This window comes from Bubalus kerabau, chromosome 8 (assembly GCF_029407905.1).
Source record: "Bubalus kerabau isolate K-KA32 ecotype Philippines breed swamp buffalo chromosome 8, PCC_UOA_SB_1v2, whole genome shotgun sequence".
NCBI lineage: Eukaryota > Metazoa > Chordata > Mammalia > Artiodactyla > Bovidae > Bubalus > Bubalus kerabau.
In genome coordinates this window covers 116,110,571-116,133,359 of record NC_073631.1, presented here as the reverse complement: position 1 = coordinate 116,133,359, position 22,789 = coordinate 116,110,571, and the positions used below count along the sequence as shown (strand labels likewise).

The following is a 22,789-nucleotide window of genomic DNA, read 5'->3' as shown; positions in this document are numbered from 1 at the left end:
GCTGGGGTTCGAACCTGATGTGCCTGACCCCGAACATCTGGGCTTAAGTGTGACTGGAGAACAAACCAACAAGAATGATAAGAAGGGGAATGGAGCAGAGCAGGACTCGGAGGAGGAAATTCACGCGAGGGGCTGTCGGGTAACGCGCCCGGCCTGGCCAGCTCCTGGCCTCAGGTGACCCCCCGACCCCGGCCTAAGCCCCGGCCCCGCCCCACCCCCCCAAGACCCCGCCCACAAAGAACCCCGCCCCTCCGGGAGCCCCGCCCACACCCACCCTGGCAGGCGCTGCACTGGCAGCTGTGAATGACCGGCAGCACCACCAGCTCTGTGCGGCCGCCAGGGCAGCGCAGGTTCAGGATGCGCACCGGGTTCTCAGGGTCTAGGCGGTAGCTACAGCAGTCACACTGACTCTGCAGGTACGGTTCCTGGGCGAGAGGGAGCAGGTGGCTGAGCTGGGGAGGGGCAAAGAGTTTGCCCAAGCCACCTGCCTTCCCTGGCCTTTCCTATCCAAGACAGCAGAGTGCAGGGAGAACCAGATTCCAAGATCTCAGCTCCCAGACCTCTTCGCCAAATAGGGAAGCCAGGCGGGGGGCGTGTCACCACCAAGCCCCCAGTTCTCCAAGAAGCCCACCTCCTCCGTTCCAGGCCCCACCCGTCTGAGCATCCAACAACTTGCAGGTTAAACGAGTGCTTTTTTAACGCGCTCATCACTGCATCCTGGTAGCAGCGGGGGAAAGACATGGGTCTACTTCTAAGTGTAGTTGAAGAGACAGAGTAGTAATTTCTGAACCTACAAATAATGAAGTCCTCAACTGCACAGTCCGATCCTAAGTGCAAAGTGAGTTCTAACTCCAAAGCAGGCACTCTTGCTTTATGATTATACAGTAACTCTGTGACTCCTGCTGAACGTTTGATTTAATTTTACGTGTAATTCTAACTTTATTTTTAAGTAGGTCATACATTCATACAATACCAAGTTAAAGATCGACAACAGAAAAAAATTCTCCCCCTGATTCTATCCCACTGCCACTTACTTTTTCCTCCCCAGAAAAAAAAATGTATTAACTGTCCTCTCCTCACTCTGTGTTTTTTAAAAAACCCAAAAAGTGATTTGAGAGGCATTTCCAGAAGGTTTCAGGTGTGCTCGGGGGAGCAGGAGAGTGGCCACAGGTTGAGGACCAGGTGGGAAAGCACCTTTGTCTTCCAGGCATAGGTTACTTTGGCTAGGTGGGCTGAGGCAGGGCCAGGATCCGAGTGAGGCTCCACTCTAGCTGGATGCTGGGCAGGTCGGAGCCACAGCTCTCCAGGCTCAGGGCTGGGGGAGTCAGGGTGACACAGGGCTCCTGAGGAGGTCGGTGCCAGGAGGGTGAGCGCAGAGCGGAGCTCTGTCTCAGCCTTCTGGGCAACATCCAGGACGAGACTACCGTGGATAACATCTGCCCTTCAGCCTTCGCTCACTGTATCACGGGTTAACTCAGCACCTCCCTGCCTTTCTCTGTTGTTCTGGCTGGCCTGTCTTGAGGGGCATAGTGGGCCGAAAAGTAGGTGCCAGGGGCTGTGTGGGGCCACAGTAGGGAGGAGCAGTATAAAAGCCCCAGGAGGGGCAGGAGGCAGGCAGCAGACTCCAGAGCCCAAGCCCCACTGAAAGTCGCCGGGCCACCTGGCTCTGATCAGCTGTAGGCCTGCGAGATGACTCTGTCGCTCATGTCCCCTGGGCTCTGCCTGGGTTCTGGGCTCACAGCCGCAGGCCCTGGGTGTCTGCCGGTTGAGCTGCCTCCCTGAGCCGGCAGGCCCCCCGCCCCGTGCTCACCTCAGGCAGGACGTTGGTGCTGGACGGGCAGTGCCCGCTGCAGTAGTTCACTTCCACCTGCTCTAGGTAGCAGGCGCCCTTGGTGAGGTTGCGAAGCTCCGTGAGGTGCCTGCAGGAGACGGGCTGCTTTTCTGTAGGGGAGGGGCAGGGCAGGGAGTGGACCATGATGAGGGGACTTCATGAGGCAACAGAGCGTGGACCCGAGCAGGGCAGGCTGGGTGGGGGTGGCCTGGTATTGTGACGCAGTGCCGGGGGTCTTCACTCTGCTAATCTGCATGGTGGGGAGGACGGGGGAAGGTGGCCTCCCCAGGGCAGGGGGTGGGGGGGAGAGAAGGGCCCAGAGCAAGCAGGAGGGGCCCCCCGTCCCGGCGTACCCGGAGCCTCCTGGCGGCAAGTGGGACAGCAGCTTCCAGGCTCCTGCACGGCCGTCTCACCCTGCAGATGGAGGGGGCACCCCAGTCCGCTCAGGAGGAAGGCCCAGTGCCCCACACTGCCTGCTTGAGGCCCTGAGACCACCCTTCAGGGAGGGACCCGGGAAGGAGCCCAGGGCCGCGGGGCTCAGGTGGGTACCTGGGCACAGGTGAGTGGGGGGCAGTGCTGGGTGCAGACACTCTCCCCGTTGACGCAGCGGCAGCTCTCACAGGCCTCCTGCCACTCGGATCCCGGCTGGGGAAGGGGGGCAGAACTTGCTCTCCATACCTCCCTCCCCATCACAGACTTTTCTGTTGCCCAGCCCCCCACCCCGAGCCCACCCAGGGGCCTGGCCAGGGCAGTGGCCTGAGACCAGCGTCGGCAGCAAGGGTTTCAGGAGGGAGGTGGGCCCCTGAGGGCCAGAGATGGTCCAAGTGTGCCAGCCGCTGGCCAAGCTGCCTGCTGCTGTGGGTCCGGGTACAGGGGTAGGAGCCAGGGACAAACCAGTGGTCCAGAGCCCTGGGTCAGGAAGGGCCAGGGGGCACTGAGGGCCGCAGTGGCTCACCGGGTGGGGGCGCCCGTGGTGCCAGCACTCGCAGAGATCCACGGGCACGCAGGGGCCCTCCTGGCTGCGGAAGTGCCCGCGCTGGCACACACAGCCCGGGGCCTGCCTCCCATTGCAGTTGCCCTGTGTCTCTGTGGCGTTGGGTTCCTGGCACGTCTGCTCGCAGGGCCCCAGCTCCCCGGGGGCCACCTGCTGCCACGTTTCTCCAGGGGGGCACTCTGCCAGGGAAGACCACCCATCCCACCACTCAGGTCAGCCCTGGGTCCAGCCTCCACCCTCCCCCTCCCACACTGGGCACCCCAGGTCCCTCCCCGCTCCTCAGCACTGCCCACTCGGCTCCAGCAGCCTCCAGATATCTTGGTCTCCAAACCCACCTCTCTGCTCCTATCCACCCTCCCACATAGTAGTGGGGCCCAGCTTGGTGGCTGGGGGGTAGCACTGGCCCCTCTCCCCTCATCAGGGCAGCCTAGCCTTGGATTTGGAGGGACCAGCAGGAACCTGGGCAGCCCACATCTCACCCTGACAGTCAGTGAGGGAGCAGCTGAAGGCTCCACCTTGGCAGACGCTGGGAAGACAAATGCTCTCTTCAGATGCCCGCCATGCCCTCCTCCCCACCCCCATTCTCTGCTCCCCACCCCCACTCTCAGCACCCCACCCCGACACTGTCCCCACCCACACTCCCCGCCCTCACCAGTGGGTGCAGTTCTGGGTGAGCAGAGTCCCTGGGGGCAGCTCTCGGTGCTGCTCTTCAAGAGTCAAGGTGAGGCCCCAGGGCAGAGACAGCTGGGTGCACGGGCACTCGGCAGGGGGCACACACGTGCCGTTGTGCAGCAGCTGAGGCAGGGCAGGTTCGAGTTACATGTGACCACCACTCCTGCCCCCCCACCAGCCTGGTCCCCCACTCGAGAGTCAGGGCACAGCACCCAAACCCACCTGCCCTCTGGGGCAGTCACAGCCAAGCTGGCAGGGTTCCTGCATGCAGGGGGTGCCAGGCTGCAGATGCGAACAGAGGCGTGGGCACGAGACAGTGCAGGCACTGAGCACCTGGCCAGGTGGGCACTCTGGGGGTGGAGGGGAAGCAGAGAATGAGGTGGAGTCCAAGGGGGGTCCTCAGGACAGGCCCCAGGCTGGGCAGGAACCCACCACCCTGGGCACTCACCGGGGCAGGGCTGCAGGTTACAGTCCTGCCGTTGCTCCGTGTCCTGGGCCTGGCATGGTGCCACCCCGGGGCCCTCCTTGCAGCTCCGATGTCTTTTGGTGGTGCCCCCACCACAGGGAGCAGAGCAGTTGCTCCAGGCTGACCAAGGCCCGAGGGTTGGACACTCATGGGAGGAACACGCCAGGGACCCGTTGACACAGGTGCTGGGGGCAGGGGTGTGCAGAAAGGGCTCAGAGCCCCGAGAGTCAGGATGAACAGCCTTTGCTCCCCAACAATGCCCCATAACCTTGAGCTGGCTCGAGCCTCCCACCCAAAGCTCCCCGTCCCCGTGTGGCCATTGGAGGGCATTCGTACCAGTTTCTGCAGTCCAGCCGCACCACCTCAGCCGGGGCCAGCGCCCAGGAAGCGTTGGGGCTGGGGAGGCCGCAGCGGCAAGAAGACACAGGCACACAGTGCCCATCCTGTACCAGCTGGCCAGGGGGACAGCGGCAGCCTGGGAGAGGGGGTGAGGGGACAAGCAGGATGTGGCAGGCGCACACGGGGAGCCCTCTCTCAGCAAGAGGGATTCCAGCCCCTGGGGCAGCCCTGGCGTGCCCTTCCTCCCACCCCTCCCACAGGATCAGGCCTCTCTAGGCTGCCCCGTGTGTGGAGACCCCCCTTGGGGACCTCTGAGGCTGCCCCAGAGCACCCCAAGGACACAGCACATCTTGACCAAGGCTCACTCAGGCAGGACCCCCAGCTGGTCACTAAAAGTGACCCAGGGATCCACTCTGCTGCCCTGTAACTCATGACCCAGCCGTCCGCCCACCCCAGGTCACAAGCTCTTGGGCAGCAGGAGGCAATGGGCTTCCCCAGAGTCCCTGGGCCGGGCGGTGGGCATGGCCTGGCCACCTGGGCGGCATGGTCCCTGCAGACACTCCACGCGGTCCCAGAGGTCGACACAGCTTCTTGGGCACTGGTTGGCACAGTCAGGGGTGGGCACGGTGTCCTGGGCCTCGCAGCTCTCTCCTGCGGACCAGAAGGTCAGAGTCTGGCCTGAGGTGTTCTCGAGTCCCCAGCCTTCCACGGGCACCTCCAGGGGCTGAGGCAGCAGCTCCCACCCCACCCCAGAGGCCATATCCCCGGCCCCTCTTTCAATGCTGGATCCGTTACCTGGGCAAGGCCCCATGTTACAGCTCTCAGTCTGAGCCCATGGCCCCCGGCAGCCTCCTCCAGGGGGGCCTCCGGCCTCTCTCCAGCGCAGCCGGAATCCCCCACTGCAGGGCACCTGGCAGGGGCTCCAGGCCCCCCAGGGACCCCACTGACATAAGTCTGGGGAGAGAAAACGGGAGTCAGTACCCAGGCCCACCCCCCGCCCCCTGGCTCCCTCTGCAGCCCTGAGCCCCCTTCCTCCTCTTCCAGCTGCTGCCCCCTCCCAACCTCAAATCCAGCAGACCCTGGAGTCCAGCAGGAGGATGAGCCAGCCAGCTAAGGGCCCCCCCACCAACAAAACATGAATAGCGGAGCCCAGCCCTACCCGGCCAGGCCCCGCCCCTTACAAGACCCCGCCCATTCCCAGCCCCACGTGGCCCCGCCCCCCCATCACCTTGGCAGGCTCCAGGATCTGGACAGAGGCGTTGTTGGCTGAGTGGCACAGTGCAGAGGTCTGGGTCCCCGGCCCACGGCCTCCCCGTCTCAGGGTCCAAACAGAGGCGGTGGCGGTGCTGCTCCGAAGCCAGCGTGGGGGCCGAGGTGGGGAACAAGCCAGCTGTGTCCTGGGGCCAGCGCTCCTCTAGGGCAGTCCTGGAGGCAGGGGCCAGCAGGCCGAGGGGCAGGCAGGGCCCACAGGGTGACCACTCAGACCAGCCGCTCAGAGGCAGAAGACCTAGGAAGGGCGGCTTGTGAGTGTCCTTCCCAGGGACTCCCCCCACCAGACCCAGAGACCACAGTGGATGGGGAACAAGAGGCTCCTGTTGTGACCAGAAAGTTCCAGAAACAGGAGAGCCGGAGTAGGGGGACCAACCATCCTGGTTTGTCTGGGACTGTCCCAGTCCTAGAAATGAAAGTTCCAAGTCCCACTACCACCCAGTCCTGGGCAAAAAACCACCCCCACCCAAGTCCTGGGCAGAAATCCAGCCCCCTACCCGAGTCCCGGAAAAAGAGGGACAGCTGGTCTCCCCGGTCCAGTCACCTTGACAGCCTTGGCTGGTGCACTCTAGCTCCCCGCGCTGGCATTCACTGTGGGAGGGGGTGGTCAGGGTGGGCTCCAGGAGGCAGGACCCAGCCCAGAATGGTGGGTTGGTGGGTTGGTGGGTGGGGGGCTCATGTAGGGGTAACCTGGGCTCTGGGCTCATTTGGAGCAGGGGGAGGCTGGGACCTTGGGGCTCTGCTTGGCCTTCTCTGCGGGGGTCAGGCCGCCCTGCGGAACCCCTCCTCCTCCCTGGTCCAGTCCCTGGTCCCAGACCTCTGATGCCACCTCCCTCACCCCCAACACTCACCACTCTTTGCAGCCCAGCTGCAGGCGGTCCCCGGGGGCCAGGGTCACCCCAGCTCCTTCTCCTGACACGTGCTGGCAGTTACACTGTTCTGGGGGTACGCAGCCTCCGGCCTGCTCCAGTAGCCCCTGTGCAGAAGGGAACAGGGGACAAGGCCTTGTGGCATCTCATCGTCACCCTAATGTCCACCCATGCCTGGCCCCCAGCAGGTGCCGTGCGTGCTGCCGAGTCAATGGTGTGGGCAAACGGCCGCCTGGCAGAATGTGCAGTGCTGTCCAGATGAGAGGTTCAGAGGGGAGGGGAGGAGGTGCGGGAGAATGGACAGGGGACCCCTCCTCCTGGGGCGTCTCCCCTGGCTCCACTCCTCACCTCAGGGCAGTAGCAGCCAGGCTGGCAGGGCGGCAGGTCCTGGCAGAGCCAAGGGCTCAGGTATGTGGCACAGAGTCCAGTGCAGGGGGAGCCGCAGGCCTGGAACTCGAAGGGAGGTGCACAGCTGTCCTCTGCAGGGGGAGGCAGGCAGGCAGACAGGCTGGTGCAGGGTGCAGCCCAGAGACACTGTCTGCCCCCCAAACCCAGAGGGCACAGTGCGTGGTCCCATCACCTCCCCTTGAAGTCACCCAGTAAGAGTGCAAGATACTGCCCCCCTGCGGTAGGTAAGGACAGACCAGTGTTGCCCCATCCATGCCCACTCAGTCCCTGTAGGCACCTCCAACTGTTTGGACCCAGAAGAGCCAGCAAGCCGCAGGGGGTTCAAGCCCTGGCAGGTAGCTCCCGGGATTGGCAGGTGGGAGGCAGAGGGGTGGAGATGGAGGGCAGCTGGAGTAATAAGTGGGCAAAGACCCACCATGCCTGGGGCAGCTACCAGTGGACACAAAGCCACAGCTGGGGGGCTTCCCTGGTGGCTCAGTGGTAGAGAATCCACCTGCCAATGCAGGAGACACGGGTTCGATCCCTGGTCTGGGAAGCTCCCATGTGGCAAGAAGCAACTAAGCCCGTACGCTACAACTACTGAGCTTGTGCACTAGAGACCAAGAGCTACAACTACAGAGCTCATGTGCTGCAACTACTGAAGCCCACGTGCCCTAGAACATGTGCTCTGCAACAAGAGAAGACACCGCAATGAGAAGACCAAGCACTGCAACTAGAGAGTAGCCCCCACTTGCTGCAACTACAGAAAAGACACACACACACACACACACACACACACAGCCACAGCTGGGCCTGTAGCTGCAAAGTGAGAAAACCACGGTGAAGGCTTGTGGGGCAGGGTGGGGACGAGCACCCGAGGGTGAGGCAGGGAGCAGCTGGAGCAGGGTCCCAGCCAAGGGCAGGGTCCGTGCAGGCACGGGCAACCCCTCTGAGGACCTGGGCACCCTGAGTATCACTCTAAGAGGAGCTGGCGGTGCCCCCTGGGGACCCCAGGAGGCCCCTGCCAGGGTTCGTCTCCCCGGCTCCCTGCTCCCGGGGCCTCACCGGAGCAGTTTCCCATGAGGCAAGGCCGGAAGTGGCCGTCCAGTCGAGTGCAGGGGGTGCCCACCCCGGCACCCCCGGGCGCGGGCCGCTGGTGTCGGTAGCGCTGCTGTACCAGCACCTCGCATGAGCACCGCGTCCAGCTGCTCCAGCTGCTCCACACACACTCCTCTAGGGACCAAGCGGGGCCAGGGCTCAGCCAAGGGCCTCTCTGAGCTCCCCAGCCTCTCTCCCACCCACCCTCCCCTCTCATCCCAGCCCCAGCCAACACCCTGAACAGGCAAAGGGCCAAAGGAAGCCAAGAATTCCAAAAGGTCCCAGCTGGCGGGCTTCCCTGCCACCCAGCAGTGAGGGTCACATGCCACAGGGCTCTAAAGGACTGATGGTGGAAGAGGGAAAACACTGAAAAAAGTCTTGAGAGGAGGTGTGTGCTTGCTCAGTCACTCAGTCGTGTCTGACTCTTTGTGACCCCACGGACTGTAGCCTGCCAGGCTCCTCTGTCCATGGGATTCTCCAGGCAAGAATCCTGGAGTAGGTTGCCATGCCCTCCTCCAGGGGATCTTCCCAATCCAGGGATCAAACACAGGTCCCCTGTGGCTCCTGCACTGGCAGGCAGATTCTTTACCACTGAGCCACCTGGGAATCCCTTGGGAGGAAATAAACAGACGTATATTTTGGGGAGATAATCGGGAACTTGATTATAATAATAAACATTCTCTGGATCTTGCGCAGGTAGGAGACAGAGAAGGGGGCTTCACTTCTGACACACACTCACCCAGGCAGGGCCCCACGTAGCAGGCCTGGGTGTCCAGGCGCGGGGAGGTACTGTTGCAGGCGGGCTCAGCCTCGGCCAGCAGGCAGGGGCAGGACGCAGAGCGAGAGGCCAGGCCCGGGCCGCAGCTGCGGGAGCAGGGCCCCCAGGGGCCCCAGGAGCAGGCATCTGGCAGCGCCAGGCAAGGCCACAGCCCGCAGCGCCGGCTCTGGGCATCGGGGCCCAGGCAGGGGGAGCCCCCTCGGGGAGGGGCCGAGGCCACACAGACCCGGGTGCGGACCTGGTTTCCGCCTCCACAGGAGACAGGGCAGTCAGACCAGGCGGACCACGGCGTCCAGGCCCCGAGCCCTGCGGGAGGCAGCAGGGAGGTTAGAGAAATCAGAGGAACAAAGAGGCAGAGGGTTGGACGGGACCCTCAGCACACAGGGGCCAGCGGTTGGAAACACGGCAGGAGGGAAACACAAACAGAGCTGATAAGCGGAGGCCAAGGTGGAAGGGCCAGCAGGGTAGGGGGTTTGGGAATGAACCCCCAGACCTGCACACTCGGCGTCTTCACATATGATGCCCTCCGGGGTGCAGGAGCTGAGGGAGGAGCCCAGACTCAGGGACGCTGCTGCCCAGCAGCATGGCACCCTCCCCTGTCTGCCCCCCGCCCCTGCCCCAGGGCTCACCACTGCTGGCATCCATCCTGCAGCCAGCTGTCCCCCAGGAAGCGGGGGCGAGTGCCCTGCAGGCACAGGGGTGGGCACGGGGACTGAGGGCAGGGCTGGCTCTGGGACTGCTCCTCCCGACACTCCGGGGCCCACGAGCCCGACGTGGAAGACCTGGGTGGGGCCCCGGGGCGGAGAAGGTGAGAGATGGTCCCAGGCCCTTCGTCATGCCTCCCACCGCCCGTGGGGAAGCCCAGCGCAGGTGTGGAGGTGGCTAAGGAAAGGCAGGGATGACCAGGGACCAAAGCCGAGGCCAGGTCACGGGGTGGGCACAAAGTCACCAGCGGTGACAGGATCCAGGAACCCCGGCAATCCAGGAGGCAGCGTCCAGGCTGCGGGAGGCCCCGGTGGAGCGAGGTGACACAGGCCCGGCCCTTCCCCGTACCGGAAGCGGCTCTGCTGCCCTGCGGGCCCGCACGAGTGGCTGCAGGGACTCCATGCTGACCAGCGGCTCCAGGCGCAGTGGGCAGGAGGCGGGCAGGGCTGGGCCGTGCAGGAGAGCTGCCCTGCCCGGCACGTGCAGTTGTTGCAGGCCTCCTGGAACTGGCTCCCCGGGGCCCAGCTGTGGCCCTGGGCATCCGTGCACTCACAGTGCCCGAGGGGCACGCAGCCGCCGTCCTGCTCCAGGGACCCTGCGGGGGGCGGCCCTCCAGAGCTGATGCCCACGCCCCAGGGCCCCCCTCTGCCTTCCCGCTGAGCTGCCCCGCCGTGCCCAAAGGGAGCACCTACCCTCGGGACAGCGGCAGCCCTGCTGGCAGGCCTGGTCCTCCTGACACACAATCCCCTCCTGGAGGTCTGAGCAGCGGTGGGGGCAGCGGTTGGCACAGCTGACCACCTCCATGCCTGCAGGGCAGCCCTCCTCTGGGCAGACAGGAAGACCAGAGTCAAGAGGCCCTGAGCCCTGGGACTCGGGAACCCTCCCCCTGCCCCATGGGGGCCACCCTGACCTCCATGAAGCCATATGACCAGTCTCTCCCCTCCCCCAGGCTGGTGCCCAGGGAAGCCTGGGGTCCTGGGGAGACCCTGGGGGTCCTAGTGACACACTGAGGGACAGTCAGTTCCTCTCACTGTGAGTGCGCAGCACCTAGCCTGCTCCTGAGAAGTGTTTGTGAGGTGGACTGAATGCGTGCGTCTAAAAGCCAGCATTCTCACCTATGTGGCTCCTTTGTGTTCATCCAGAGAAGGATGGAAGGGATGGGGGGGTGATCAGTGCGGGGGGTGGTCCTAATAGAGGTGGTGGGCCTTAGAGTACAGGGTCCATAGGGTCAGTGAGCTTGGAAGAACCAACTTCAGAAGGAGCTGGAGCTCGGAGTGGGTGACGGGGGTGACAACCTGGCTGGCTCAGTGGACCTCCAAGGCACCAGGTATCTCAAGACTGTTATCCTTAAGCCCCCTGAAACTCTTGACCGGGTGGTTCCAGGAACTGAAGCGGGGGGGTCACAGCTGAGAGGATGAGCTCTAGTCCCAGGTGGGGGTGGGCAGTGGGGGCGGATTGGTCAGCTCAGCCCTGGCCACTGGGAGTCCTTGCCCAAAGCCCAGGCCCCACCACCATCTGCCCTTGCGGGGCTTGGTTTCCTTCACTGGCCGATGAGGTAGCAGCCTGCCCCCCATCCACATTGCACAGCGATGTGGGGGGTGAAATTAGAGGAGGGGGTGGGGAGAGCTTCGCAGGGAGCAAGGGCAGGAGGGCTGTCACCACTGCCGTACCACAGGGCGCAGGATTGCAGAGCCGTGCGTGGTGCCTCTCCCCAACACAGGGGGCACCGCCGTTCTTGGGTGGGGGGCTCGAGCAGCTGCGGCTCCTCAGGGACCGACCCCCTCCGCAGCTCCGGTCGCACCAGGACCAGGGGCTCCAGCGTGACCAGCCTCCGGGTACTGAATGGGCCAGAGAAGGGCTGCACCAGGGGTCTGGCTCAGGCAGGGACCCCCAAAGTGTCCCCCGAGCCTGGGGCGAGGTCCCACTCGAGATGGAAGGGCCCGGGGTGGGGTGGGGCACTGATGCTAAGGAAGGGCAGTCTGGCTGGGCGCTCACCACCCACCGCACCTGGGCAAGCTCGCAGGTTGCAGAAGCGGCGTTCCTGGTAGGCTGTAAGCACGTCGGGGCACCAGTGTCCGCCGGGCCCTGGGGGGTGGTAGGCCCGCAGGCGGCGCTGCTGGCCCACCCCACAGCTGCGGGAGCACGGCTCCCACGGGGCCCAGGCGGTCCAGGAACAGTTCCCGGCCACGCAGCCGGGGCCCGGGCACAGGGGCAACTCTGCGGACGGGACAGGAGGCCGCTGAGCTGCAGCCAGCCCCCTGACCCCCACCCTCCCCGCCCCAGCTCAAGTGCCAACCTCCTCAGCGGGGGCTGGCTATGCCCCATCCTGCCCCCCTTTCAGATCTGACCCTGACTGTCGTGTGGCTTTGGCAACCGAGCCTCGGTTTCCCCTCTCTCGGGGTGACAGTGGCACAGGGTGGGGAGACAGTAGTCCCAGACTCCCAGGGTGGCTGAGGGATTGGATGGGACCTTTTTTAGGGGGGAGTATTTGGTACCCACATGAGTGAGGATGGGTGGAAGGTGGCAGGGCTCTCCAACAGCTGTTGGGGTTCACAAAGAAGGCCCAGGGTCAGGTTGAGAACTCCGTATTTGCACAAGGAGTATTAGATGTGGGGCTTGGGGCTGGACGTTGGCTGGGGTTAAAATGACGCGTTAGAGGGGAGGTTCAGGGTCCAGACCCGGGGCAGCGTCAGAGGTCAGGACCGGAAGGCGCACCTGTGCAGGAGGGCAGGTTGCAGGGGCGCTCCTGGGAAGCGGCACCCCCAGTGCAGTTCGCCAGACAGAGGCGGCTGCGGCTGCGCCAAGCGGGGTGAGCCGGGTCTGTGCAGGTGCCAGAGCAGGGGGACCACGGGGACCACAGGCCCCAGCCGCCTTGGGTGGGGAGAGGAGACCCCCAAGGAGTCAGCCCTGGGCTCCTGGGCTCCTGAGCTCGAAGCAGGGCTGGGGAGGGAGGAGGCCCGGGGCTTGCTCTTCCCCAAGGGGAGGGGTGCAGGGAATCGGGGTGGGAACCTGGGGAGTCTGATACCTGGAAGGCCTGTCGCTGGCTCCACCGTGGACCCTGCAGCCCCTGTGCCAAAGGAAACCTGTTCAGAAGTGTTTCCCAGGCAGAAGTGCACGAGGCCCAAGCCCCAGGGCTGGTGGTCAAGTTCCCCAAACCTGTCTCTCTCTGGTTCAGCCCAGACACCCCAGGCCCCAAGCACAGCACTTGCTCACAGTAGCAAGGCCTTTACTCAGACCATGCCTGATTCCTGGCATCCCTTCCTCCAACACCGTCTGAGTCCTCTCCATCCCTCAGAGCCCCTCAGATGCCACCTCCTCCAGGAAGCCTTCCTAGGAGAATTCTCAACCTCCCTCGTTTTCCCGAGCACACGCATTCTCCTACAGGGCACACCCCCCATGCTGAAATGGGTTATCTGAGCCCCTGGACTCCAAGGTCAGGGTCCTCACTCTCCTACCCAACCCCCCACACACATTCGGCAAGAGTTCCAGAAATTTGGTTGAATGTATCTGAGCAGAAGAGAAACACTGAGCTAGACCCAGAGTGGGGACAGGGATGGACAGACAGGAAGGGACAAAGGGCCAGCCAGACGCCTCCCACCCCGCCCCCCTTCCCTCACCTGGGCACTCCGGGCTGGGGCAGTACTCGAGGTCCCAGCGGGGCCCGTGGCAGCCCTGGCCACCAGGAGCGGGCGTGGGGCGCACACACTGGCGGCTGCGGGTGCGGGTGCCCAGCCTGCCACAGGAGCGGGAGCAGGGGCTCCACGGACCCCAGGGGCCGAAGCCACCAGCAGCCTTGGAGCAGGCCCCCATGGAGCAGGACAGCTTCCCGTGTGCACAGGAGCTGGGGAGAGGGTGTGAGGATGAGGGGCCGGCAGCTCGGACCCCAGGAGAAAGGGGTGCAGGCAGACACATCAGCCCCCAAGGGCGAGGAGACAGAGCTAGGCTGGGGCGGGGGATGGAGGAAGGGGTGCAGGGCCGCCCAGGGCCCCTCGACACATCCTCTCACCCCCTAACCCTCAAATCCCCGCCCCAAATCCCCTACACTCTCATCATCCCCCTCAAATTCCCCCCACCCCAAATCTCTCACACCCTCACCAGTTGTGACAGCCTGTACGGAGGCTCTGACCCGAGCCCAACTCATCGCCAGGCCCAAGAGGCTGACCGTTTTCTCCCAGAACAGACAGGTGAGCCCCTGGGTCAGCACTGGCAGCTCCTAACCCCTGCAGCCACCAGGCGGTGAGCACACAGGGGCACTCCTGGGATGGGGGAGAAAGTGCAGAGACACAGGCTGGAGCCACCTGCCAGGGGCCAGTCCTACCCCACCCCACCCCCATGGACATCCTTGGAAGCGGGATGGGGAGAAGGAGACAGGTAGGAAAGATGCTCCTGACAGCTCCGGGTCCTAAGACAGCACTTCCAATAGCAAGTGGGACTGTGTACCTGCGTCAGGGAGCTGACCATGAGCAATGTAAGGCTATGGCTTGACCAGAGCTGGCCAGGCACCTTCCTGATCAGAGCACTTAGCCAGGACATGGCACGGTCAACAGAGGCCATTTACAGGATGGGACCCACGAGAGGAGAGCGAGGGAGGCGGAAAGGGCCTGAGCCAGGAACAGGGACGCCTGCGTTTGAGTCTAGCTCTGCTGGGAACTGTCCCCTGACTCGGTGTGTCTCTTCCCCTGCCCAGGGCTCAGGGCAAACCAGCTCTAAGTCAGGACACTTAGAGGCCATCCAGAGGCCACAGGGTCTGCAGAGGTGAGAGCTGACGGGGGAGGGGAGGGCCCTGGGCTGCTGGCAGGGGGAGTCCTAACCTGGACACAGGCTGAGCGGTGCAGGAAGGTGCCCTCGGGGCAGTGACAGCCCTCCTCGCAGCCAGCGGAGAAGCAGCCCACCTGCCCGGTGACGTGGGCGCAGGAGAAGGGGCACCCTTCACTGGGCTGACATTCGCGGTACAGACGCCCGGCCGGGCAGCCTGCCTCTGAAGGGAACCCCCCAAGTGAGCACCCGCACTACACCGCCCTCACAGCCTCCTGTGCCCACCTCCGCTCCCCCCAGTGCCCATTCCCTCCTGTGTCCCCCCGGAGTCCTGCGGACCACACCCTCCCTGGGCCGGGCCCTGGGTCACGCCCGCTCCTACTGTCTCCCCTGCCCCCCAATCCACCTGCCTCCTCTTCTGTTTGCCCACCACTGGCCTGGGTGAGGGGTGGCATGTGGCAATGGGGTGGGAGAGGTCAAAAGGCAACCCATGAGTCAGAGTCAAAGGCCAGGATGGGGATCAGGAGTGACAGAGTCCGGGCCAGGGCTCACCTCTGCAGACCTGGGTGCGGCAGGTGCGGCTCTGGCGGGCAGGCCCGGGGCAGGGGGGGCGCGGGCAACGGCGGGAGCGCAGCTGCTCCCCTCCACCACAGGAGACGCTGCAGTCCTCCCAGGGGCCCCAGGAGCCCCACAGCCCCGGCCCTGAGCAGGCGGGCACCTCCTGGCACTGAAGGATGCCTGCCACGCAGGTGCTGGGGACAAGGGTGGGGTGTTAGAAAACAGGGCCCTGCCCGCTTCCCCCAGGGCCCTCCTGCCCAGCTGGCAGCCCACACCTCCCTGACGCTCTTGGCTCACCAGTTGTCACACGGCCCCGTCACCACCTCACCGGGCTGCAGGCTCTCCCAGGAGCTGAGCCCAGACCCCGCGGAGCGGCTCTGGTTCTCAGGGATCCCTGAGGGCACAGGAAGGGGGCGGGTGCTTCAGACGGCTCAGCCAATCACCAACCCTGCTCAGGGCTCTACCCCGCTGTCTCCACCCATGGGGACCCAGGTCCTGGAGGGCGGAGGACACAGAAGCCCCAACGGGCACCAGCCCCGGGACGTGGGAGTTGCCCATTCCTGTCCCACAGTCCCAGGCTGGCCCCCGTGGGCAAAGGTGTAGGGGCCAGGCGGGAGGGCACTGCTGTGCTCAGGGGCGGGCTGGGGGAGGCACTGACCCATGGCTCCAGGCTGGTACTGGCAGCGGCACTGGGCGGGGGGCACGCAAAGGCCGTCCTGGGACAGCTGGCCAGGGGGGCACCCACAGCGGGGCTGCTGGCAGCCCGTTGAGTCTGGCTGGCACTCGACCCCAGGGGACAGGTCCTCGCAGGAGCGGGGGCAGGGCTGCCCACAGGGGAGAAGATCCTGGCCACCCACACAGTCTGCAGCAGGAGGGAAGCAGAAAGGGTGGGTTTGGGGGGGTCCACCCTGGGGGGGGTTATCCTGAGAGTTGGGTGACCAGCCCTCCCGCCATGCCTACCACCTGCTAGGACCTTCACTTGCCCAGTTCCATGGGGTGAGTGCCCTAAGTGCGCTCCCTCAAAGAAAGTGGCCTGCATGTGTATATGTGGTGGTGGGAGGGGGGTGGGGGGGCGAGTCAGATGCAGGGGATCAAAGGTCAGAGGTAGCATCTCCCTAGCCTAACAAGCCACCACCACCACCCGCCATCTCTGCAGAAGTCCTCACCCGTGCACTGAGTGGAATTGCCCTGGCAGGGGCGACTCTGCCTGTGGCCCCCAGGGCAGGGCCGGCCTCCCTCAGAGGTGGGGGGCCAGCTACACGCTCGGCTGCGATGGGACTGCCCCAGGCACACGTCACAGGGAGACCACGGTCCCCACGGGCTCCAGGCTCCATCCACTGTGGCAAAAATACAAAAGCATCCCTTTGCCTTGGGAGGCCCGAGAGGTCCCAGCCCACTGGGATTAGTGCCGCCTGGTGGGGCGTCTCACCTGGGCACTCGGGGGGTCTGGCGCAGGTCTCCCTCTGATGCTGGGCCCCCGCCTCCCCTGCCTCCCCGGGGCACGGGGCCCCGCCATGCTGTGGAGCCGGGCAGCTGCAGGCCCTGGAGCGGGTCCTCGTCTGTTCCTGGCAGGGCTGGGAGCACGCTGTCCACTTTGACCACAGGCACCAGGCTCCAGGCACTGTGGGGGTGAATGGTGAGCCCTGGGGTACAGCCATCCCTCCCCCGGTCCCAGCCCTCCCTGCGCCCCAGGACACTGCTTTTTCTCACCTCGCTCTGAGCAGGGTACATACCTGGGCAAGGCAGGTCTGTGCAAGTGAGCTGGCCCTCGGAGCAGGTGCTGGGCGGGGCACGCAGACAGAGAGGGCAGCTCGTTCGCACCGTGCCCTCCACACACACCCCTCCCCGTCTGCCTCCCCTTCCCCTTTCCCCCACCTCCAGCCTCTGAGGTCTCAGTCACCCTCCCCACTCTCCAGCACCTCTAGTCCCTGCTCCCTGACCCACTCCAGGCATGCTCAGGGGTCCTGCGGACTCAGTCCTATGGGGAAGTGACCACAGGTCGTCTGCGGCTGAAGGAAGCCAGACAGCAGGAGGAAACACCACACCGCCACCCCCTGTCCCCTCAAAGCACAAGCCTAGCTCTTCAAAGTCTCAGATCCCCAGAGCTGGCTGCCTCAGTTTCCCCACCTGTCAGACCAGGGATTAGGGTACCTGCTGCATCTTCTCAGGGCTTGTGGGAGCCTAGTGTGCATCAGCTGAGACCGGGAAAGCTCGGGTGTGTGAGACACGGAGTGGACTAGCCCTGCCCTCACCCGTGGCATCCTGCCTGCACGCCGCCCCCCCCCCCCCCACCGCCCCCACCGGCCCTCACCAGTAGTTGCAGCCGTCAGGCTTGGCCAGCTGGGCTCCTGGACGGTGCCGTTCCCCAGTCAGCAGGTCCAGGCAGCTGCAGTGACCGGGCTGCACGCAGACGGTGCCGTCAGCACTCAGCACCTGGCCTGGGGGGCAGTAACAGCCGGGCTGGCAGTGCCAAACGCAGTGCTGGGGGACAGAAAGAGAGGGCCCGGGTCAGTGGAAAGCCGGGGGCCCAAGGGAACTGCTGCGGAATGGAGGGGGTCGCCGGGAGCCACGATGAAGTGAAGGAGGCTGCGGGGGTGGGGGGGGTGCGGCGGAGAGGGGCGCAGAGGGGAGGAAGTGTGATGCTCCAGGTCATAGCTGTCTTTAAACACAGTTTATGCCGCGTTTCCACTGGAGTTTCTCCTCCAGGGGAGGAGAGTGAAGAAGGGACAGCCTGCGAGGAGCTTCCCTGAATGGAGTATCCTCCAGACGTTGGGCCCCGTAGAGGGTTGAGTGGGGACCAAGGCAGATCTAGGACGGAGGGAGCCGGGGACCGGAAAGCTGGCGGGAGCGGCGGGCGTTTGGGAAGGCGCCGGGACTCCCTGGGAGAGGTCGGGACCAGACACCGTGTCCTGGTCCTCCCGCCTCCGTGTGGAGCCTCCCGTCCCCCTTGGTCAGGCCCAAGCAAGGCTTCTCAAAGCGCCGTCCCTTCGCCCTAGCTGTTTGCTCCAGCATCTTTCGACTCGGGGCCGCTTCCTCGCCACTGCGCAGGCGCCACTGGACCGCGCCCACCCCCAGCGGCAGCCGGCCTGGGTCCCTCTCCATGGTCCTGGACTGGCCCCTCGCCCCGGCAGGCGTGTGCGCACTCACGCGCGCACAGGGTCAAGGTCTGCGCACCAACGTGCCTGGGCGGGGGGGCTTCGGATGGATGATCCATCAAAAGGACTGCCCTTTTCCTGTGCGTTCCTGCTGTTTCTATCATAAAACGTGTCAACCGAGAAACGTATATGCTGTGTAAGGACGACAAGGGCTACTGGATGAGGCTCACTCCCGCTGCTCTCTAGAATCAGGAGCCAGGCCGGCTGGGCGCTGACCCCTTTCCTTCCCTCCAACCGCGGACGGCCCCAGGTCAGAGGAGCCACACCTGCCGCCCGGCAATGTGACCGTCAGGAGCCCAGACTCACCACGAGGTCATCGCAGGAGCGAGGGCAGGGAGGGCCACAGGCGCTGTACTCCGCCCCTTCGATGGCGGTGCAGTTGGTCACTGCGGAGTAGGGGGGTGGGGGGAGGAGGGCACCCGGGTGGGTTGACAGCTGTGCGGTTCAATCTCACGCCCCTCCACCTCCCTGCTCGCCTCCCCAGAATGCCCCCCACAGCTTTCCCACCTCTCCTCCTTGACCCCCATCGCCGTCCCTGGCAGGTACCTGGGCATGGCAGAGCCTGGCAGGCCGCCCCCTGGGCCCGAGGCCCCTCGCAGTAATCCCCCAGGCCCTGGGGTGGGGGCTGATCACAGGCTCGACTCCGGCTCCGGAGACCCCCTCCACAGCTCCGGCTACAGCTGGACCAGGGTCCCCAAGGGCCCCAGCCTCCAGCTCCTGGAGAACAGAAGAGGAAGCAGTGGCGAGGGGCTGCGCTTGACTGGGGCAAGGTGGTGGGCACGTCTGGGCTCCACAGGACTCACGGTCACACTCTGGCAGGAGGCAGGGCTCCTCCTCTGCCTCAGGGCCTGGGCAAAGAGGGGGCACCGAGGACAGCAGGAGTGGTGGGGCCATACTGGACGGCGCCCCACTGGGGGGCCCAGTGCAGAAGTGGTGTCTATGGCGCCGGGCTGGGCCACAAGAGGCTGAGCACTCACTCCATGGGGTCCAGGGTGACCACGTTGGCTGACCTGGGGTGCGCAGCAGGGAGAGGCAGAGAGGACAGAGCAATGGAAGGCCAAAGGGGCCCAAAGGGCGAGGGGCAGGGTGCACAGGACAGGCCGCCCCTTCCCTGCCCCCCTCTCCCAAAGGCTTTCCTCCCCAGTGCTACCTCCCTCCCACCCCTGCACAGACCCACTCTGGCGGGGCAGGGGGAGTGAAGTCAAGAGAGGCCCCCTTCTCACCCTCCTCACAGGGCCAGGAGGTGCAGTTAGTGATGAGCCCAGAGACACAGGAGCTGGTGGAGAAGCAGCAAATGGTGGGGGAGCTCTTACAGGCTGAATGTGTCCCCTCAAATTCACATGTCAGAGCCCTAACATGTGAGCGTGACTGCAGAATTGTGACCTTGTTTGGAGAGGGGGGTCTTTGCAGAGGTGATCAAGTTAGAATGGAGCCGTTAGGGTGACCCCAACACAATGTGACTGCTGTCCTTCTACAAAGGTACAGACAGAGGGGATGTGAAGACCCAGGGAGGAGTTGGCCATGTGAAGCTGGTGGGAAGGATGCAGCCACAGGCCAGGGGAGGCCAGGAATTGCCCACAAACTCCACAAGATGAGTGGGACTGGGAAGAGCCCCAGCAGACGGAGACAGGTGGGAAGAGGGAGACTGATGAGGAGGGGGCAGGCGAGGGGCACACGCAGGCTTGCTGAACACTGTGCCTGTGAGAGGGTGCGTCTCTGTGGCCCATGGAGGCCAAGACTCCCCCACCCCCCAATGCAGAGGAGAGACAGAGGGTCCTTGGGGTCACGGGGCAATTGCAGGGGGCGGGAGCCTCACCAATTCTCACATGGACGAAGCACAGCACTGCCTGGGGGGTGGAGGCGTCCCCCATGGGTGCAGGGGCAGTCCCGGGTGGGCACGCACACGTTGTTCTGGAATCAAAAACCCTCCACTGCCTTCTGGTTTCCAGTGCGTTCTGCCCACGCTCCCCCAAAGCAGAGCTCAGCACCCACCTGGCAGGCGCCCACCCTCAAATGTCATGGATACTCCTTCCAAACACCCATTTCTTCCCAATTTCCAGCATTGGGGAAATGCACACCATCAGGTGCAAGGGCCATGGGGAGGGTCATGGACCCCCGATTTCTGGGAGAAAAGACCTGATGGCCACTCACCCAGGGTCACGTGCTGGTCATGGAGCTGGCAGAGCAGAACCACGTGTCCCAAGTTCAGCGCTCTGTCCTCAACCCTGCAGGCTCTCCCTGCCTCCCGCCCCACACTCTTGGCTTTGCCCCTGCCCAGGCCCTGAGGAGGCCAGGCAGGGGACACTCACCAGCAGGAGCATCCCAGAAGGGCAGTAGCAGCCAGGGTGGCAGGGCTGGTCAGCCCCTCTTGGAGCGCTGAGCTCTGCACAGGACGCAGGCCCCTGGGCACAGTCCAGCCACTGCTTGCCCGGGGGACACACACCGGGCACTGGCCCTGGAGGACACAGGTGGACAGCTCAGCCCAGGCACGTTCGATTCTCCCCCAGGGTCTCCCCCCGGGGAGAAGGCATCAGCTCTAGGTGTGGCCGGGAAGGTCATGGGGTTCCCCGGAAGCTCCAGGATAGGAGTTCCTGGGGGGACAGGGAGGGGTTGACGGAGCTCTGGGAGGTGTAGGGAGGAGAAGGTGGGTGCCCTCACCCACACAGGGCTGCAGACCACAGGTAGAGAAGTCCACGGGGCTGGGCCCGCTGCTCCCTCGGGTGCGATTCCGGTAGCCGCCCCCACAGGGCACAGAGCATGGAGACCAGGGGCCCCACTCCCCACCAGGACCTGGGGTGACACCCAGGTCACTACAGGTCCTGCCTATCACACCCAGGCCCCCGGTCACTCCACCCGCCGGATCCCAGGCCCCAGCAGGCTCACACCCACCTCCGGACACCTCACCCCTCCTCAGGAGGCCCCAGGATACCACCTGGAACAGGGCCTCCAGGGAGGACCCCTTAGAGCTCCCAGGGAACCACACCCTCGTGCCATCTCCTTGGGCAGGCCCTTGCACCTGTCCCGGGATCCAGGGCAGGGAGTCCCCAGGTTTGAGGACCCCAGTCGCGGCTCTCACCTCCGCATGGCCGCAGGCTGCAGAATTCAGCCTCCATGTTGGGGCCCTGGCACGCAGCCCCCCCGAAGGCAGCAGGGGGAGCCGTGCCTGCCCGGAAGCGCCGCCGAACGCCCACGTTACAGCTGCGGCTGCAGAGACTCCACGGGGTCCAGGGGCTCCAGCCACAGGCCACTGCCAGGGTGGGTGTGGGGGAGAGACATGGGATGTGTGAGACAGGTCAAGTCCTCCCTGGACCCCAACTTCCTGAGGGCACCCCCGACACCACCAGGTTGATTACTTAAGGGACCAGCATCCCTGAGACCCAACCACTGCCAATTCCTTGGCCCCGAGTATGGGGGTACCTGGGCAGGGCTCTGAGGCACACACCATCTCACCAGAGATACAGGTGCTGCAGAGAGAGGACCCAAGGAGGCCACAGTCAGCCTTCCCCTTGCACCCCTGTGTACCTGCCCCCAGGGAGAAGAGGCCAGGATGCGGTGTCCACCGCACAGAAGAGGAACCCGAGGGTCTGGGAAGTAAAGCAAGTTGCCCTACGTCTCACGTGGAGTTCGTGAGTGACCAAGGATTCTCACCCAGCCTCCTCCCCCAATTCCACCCTCCACGAGCTCCCTGACACCCCCAGGCACCGTGCTGCTCTCTGTCCCATGGTTTTATTGCCTTGATAAAAAGAATTTGCCTTTTTGTAATTTTATTCCATTTATATTTATTAAACACTGTAGAAATGGTTTTGAGTGACTCTTCCAGGCCAGTTAGGAGCTACTCAGAAGGAGTAGATACTAGTTTGAGTCTCCTGGATTTCTCTTTTGAGGTTTTCCTCCTTTTTGTTTTTCTCCAGTAAATGTTTCAAAACCCACTCCTCAAAAATGTTGACATTTCAGAAAAAAAAATCTAGAAAGGAAAACGAGAAAGGGGCAGGGGAGAGAGGAAGAATGAAGGTGGGGATTGGGGGAGGACCAGGACATAGAAAGTAAAAAGGAAGATTAAAATGAACTGAATAAAGAAAAATAATAACAAAAAAAGGAATGGGGTTAGTGCCCCCTCTGCTGGCGGATTCCTGGTATCAGCTTTGTGAGTTGGGCGATTCAAGGTTTCTGAGCAGAAATCAAGTGGGTCCCAGGAAGTCAATTATACTCAGAAAAGAGAAACAGAGGCAACTGGAAGGAGAACGTAGACCTGCTCCCCTAACTCTAGACTCTCAGTTCAGTTCAGTGGCTCAGTCGTGTCCAATTCTTTGCGACCCCATGGATTGCAACATGCCAGGCCTCCCTGTCCAGCACCAACTCCCAGAACAACTCTAGGCTCTAGTTCCATCATAAATCGCCTCCCTCAATTGAGCCTCGGTCTCCCCATAAGTAAACAAGCTGGACAGTTCCTACAGACGCCCGCCCTTCCGGGCTTCACGTCAGGATGGAGGCATGCTGAGCACCCCCGCTGCTGGTGTGAGTCCATGCCCACCCACCTCGTGGCTACGGGCCTCCCCACTCCACGCTCCCTGATCCTGATGCCCACCAGTTGCTGCAGGAGTCCAGCCGGGCCACTTCTCCAGGGGCATAGAGCTGCCCGCGCAGCTGGCAGGGGCACTGACTCGGAGGCAGGCAGCTGCTGTTGTGCAGGAAGAGGCCCGCAGGGCAGGCGCAGCCAGCGGTGCAGACGCCAGTGCACTCCACCCCAGGGCCCCACGCCAGGCACAGCCCAGGGCATGGGCCCCCCTCCCAGCGGCACTGCTCTGCTGAGCGGAACACCATGTCGCCCGGGCACTGGGCTGCACAGGGAAGACAGAGCAGGTCTCGGCAGGGGGCACACCGAAGGGCCCGGGAGATGGGAGGGTGTGTGGGGG

General features: G+C 64.1%; 1 protein-coding gene across 1 annotated transcript in view; it reads right to left on the bottom strand.

The window, feature by feature from the left end:
• LOC129658756 (SCO-spondin-like) overlaps nucleotides 1-22,789 on the bottom strand; it is a 51,625-nt gene that overhangs the window by 382 nt on the left and 28,454 nt on the right. The window contains 46 exon segments of the mRNA XM_055589596.1: nucleotides 275-425; nucleotides 1,811-1,941; nucleotides 2,185-2,245; nucleotides 2,381-2,476; nucleotides 2,787-3,004; nucleotides 3,305-3,351; nucleotides 3,478-3,620; nucleotides 3,720-3,847; nucleotides 3,946-4,148; nucleotides 4,300-4,438; nucleotides 4,837-4,953; nucleotides 5,098-5,256; nucleotides 5,531-5,809; nucleotides 6,116-6,162; nucleotides 6,423-6,547; nucleotides 6,789-6,919; nucleotides 7,893-8,060; nucleotides 8,665-9,009; nucleotides 9,197-9,243; nucleotides 9,333-9,485; nucleotides 9,757-10,003; nucleotides 10,101-10,232; nucleotides 11,079-11,246; nucleotides 11,416-11,625; nucleotides 12,124-12,279; nucleotides 12,434-12,475; nucleotides 13,026-13,249; nucleotides 13,504-13,664; nucleotides 14,220-14,386; nucleotides 14,716-14,915; nucleotides 15,019-15,115; nucleotides 15,380-15,583; nucleotides 15,888-16,058; nucleotides 16,151-16,342; nucleotides 16,455-16,501; nucleotides 17,033-17,202; nucleotides 18,183-18,262; nucleotides 18,423-18,593; nucleotides 18,680-18,886; nucleotides 19,100-19,152; nucleotides 19,693-19,787; nucleotides 20,186-20,331; nucleotides 20,535-20,666; nucleotides 20,953-21,123; nucleotides 21,294-21,340; nucleotides 22,462-22,714. Of these exon segments, the coding sequence (XP_055445571.1) occupies nucleotides 275-425; nucleotides 1,811-1,941; nucleotides 2,185-2,245; nucleotides 2,381-2,476; nucleotides 2,787-3,004; nucleotides 3,305-3,351; nucleotides 3,478-3,620; nucleotides 3,720-3,847; nucleotides 3,946-4,148; nucleotides 4,300-4,438; nucleotides 4,837-4,953; nucleotides 5,098-5,256; nucleotides 5,531-5,809; nucleotides 6,116-6,162; nucleotides 6,423-6,547; nucleotides 6,789-6,919; nucleotides 7,893-8,060; nucleotides 8,665-9,009; nucleotides 9,197-9,243; nucleotides 9,333-9,485; nucleotides 9,757-10,003; nucleotides 10,101-10,232; nucleotides 11,079-11,246; nucleotides 11,416-11,625; nucleotides 12,124-12,279; nucleotides 12,434-12,475; nucleotides 13,026-13,249; nucleotides 13,504-13,664; nucleotides 14,220-14,386; nucleotides 14,716-14,915; nucleotides 15,019-15,115; nucleotides 15,380-15,583; nucleotides 15,888-16,058; nucleotides 16,151-16,342; nucleotides 16,455-16,501; nucleotides 17,033-17,202; nucleotides 18,183-18,262; nucleotides 18,423-18,593; nucleotides 18,680-18,886; nucleotides 19,100-19,152; nucleotides 19,693-19,787; nucleotides 20,186-20,331; nucleotides 20,535-20,666; nucleotides 20,953-21,123; nucleotides 21,294-21,340; nucleotides 22,462-22,714 (6,831 nt within the window).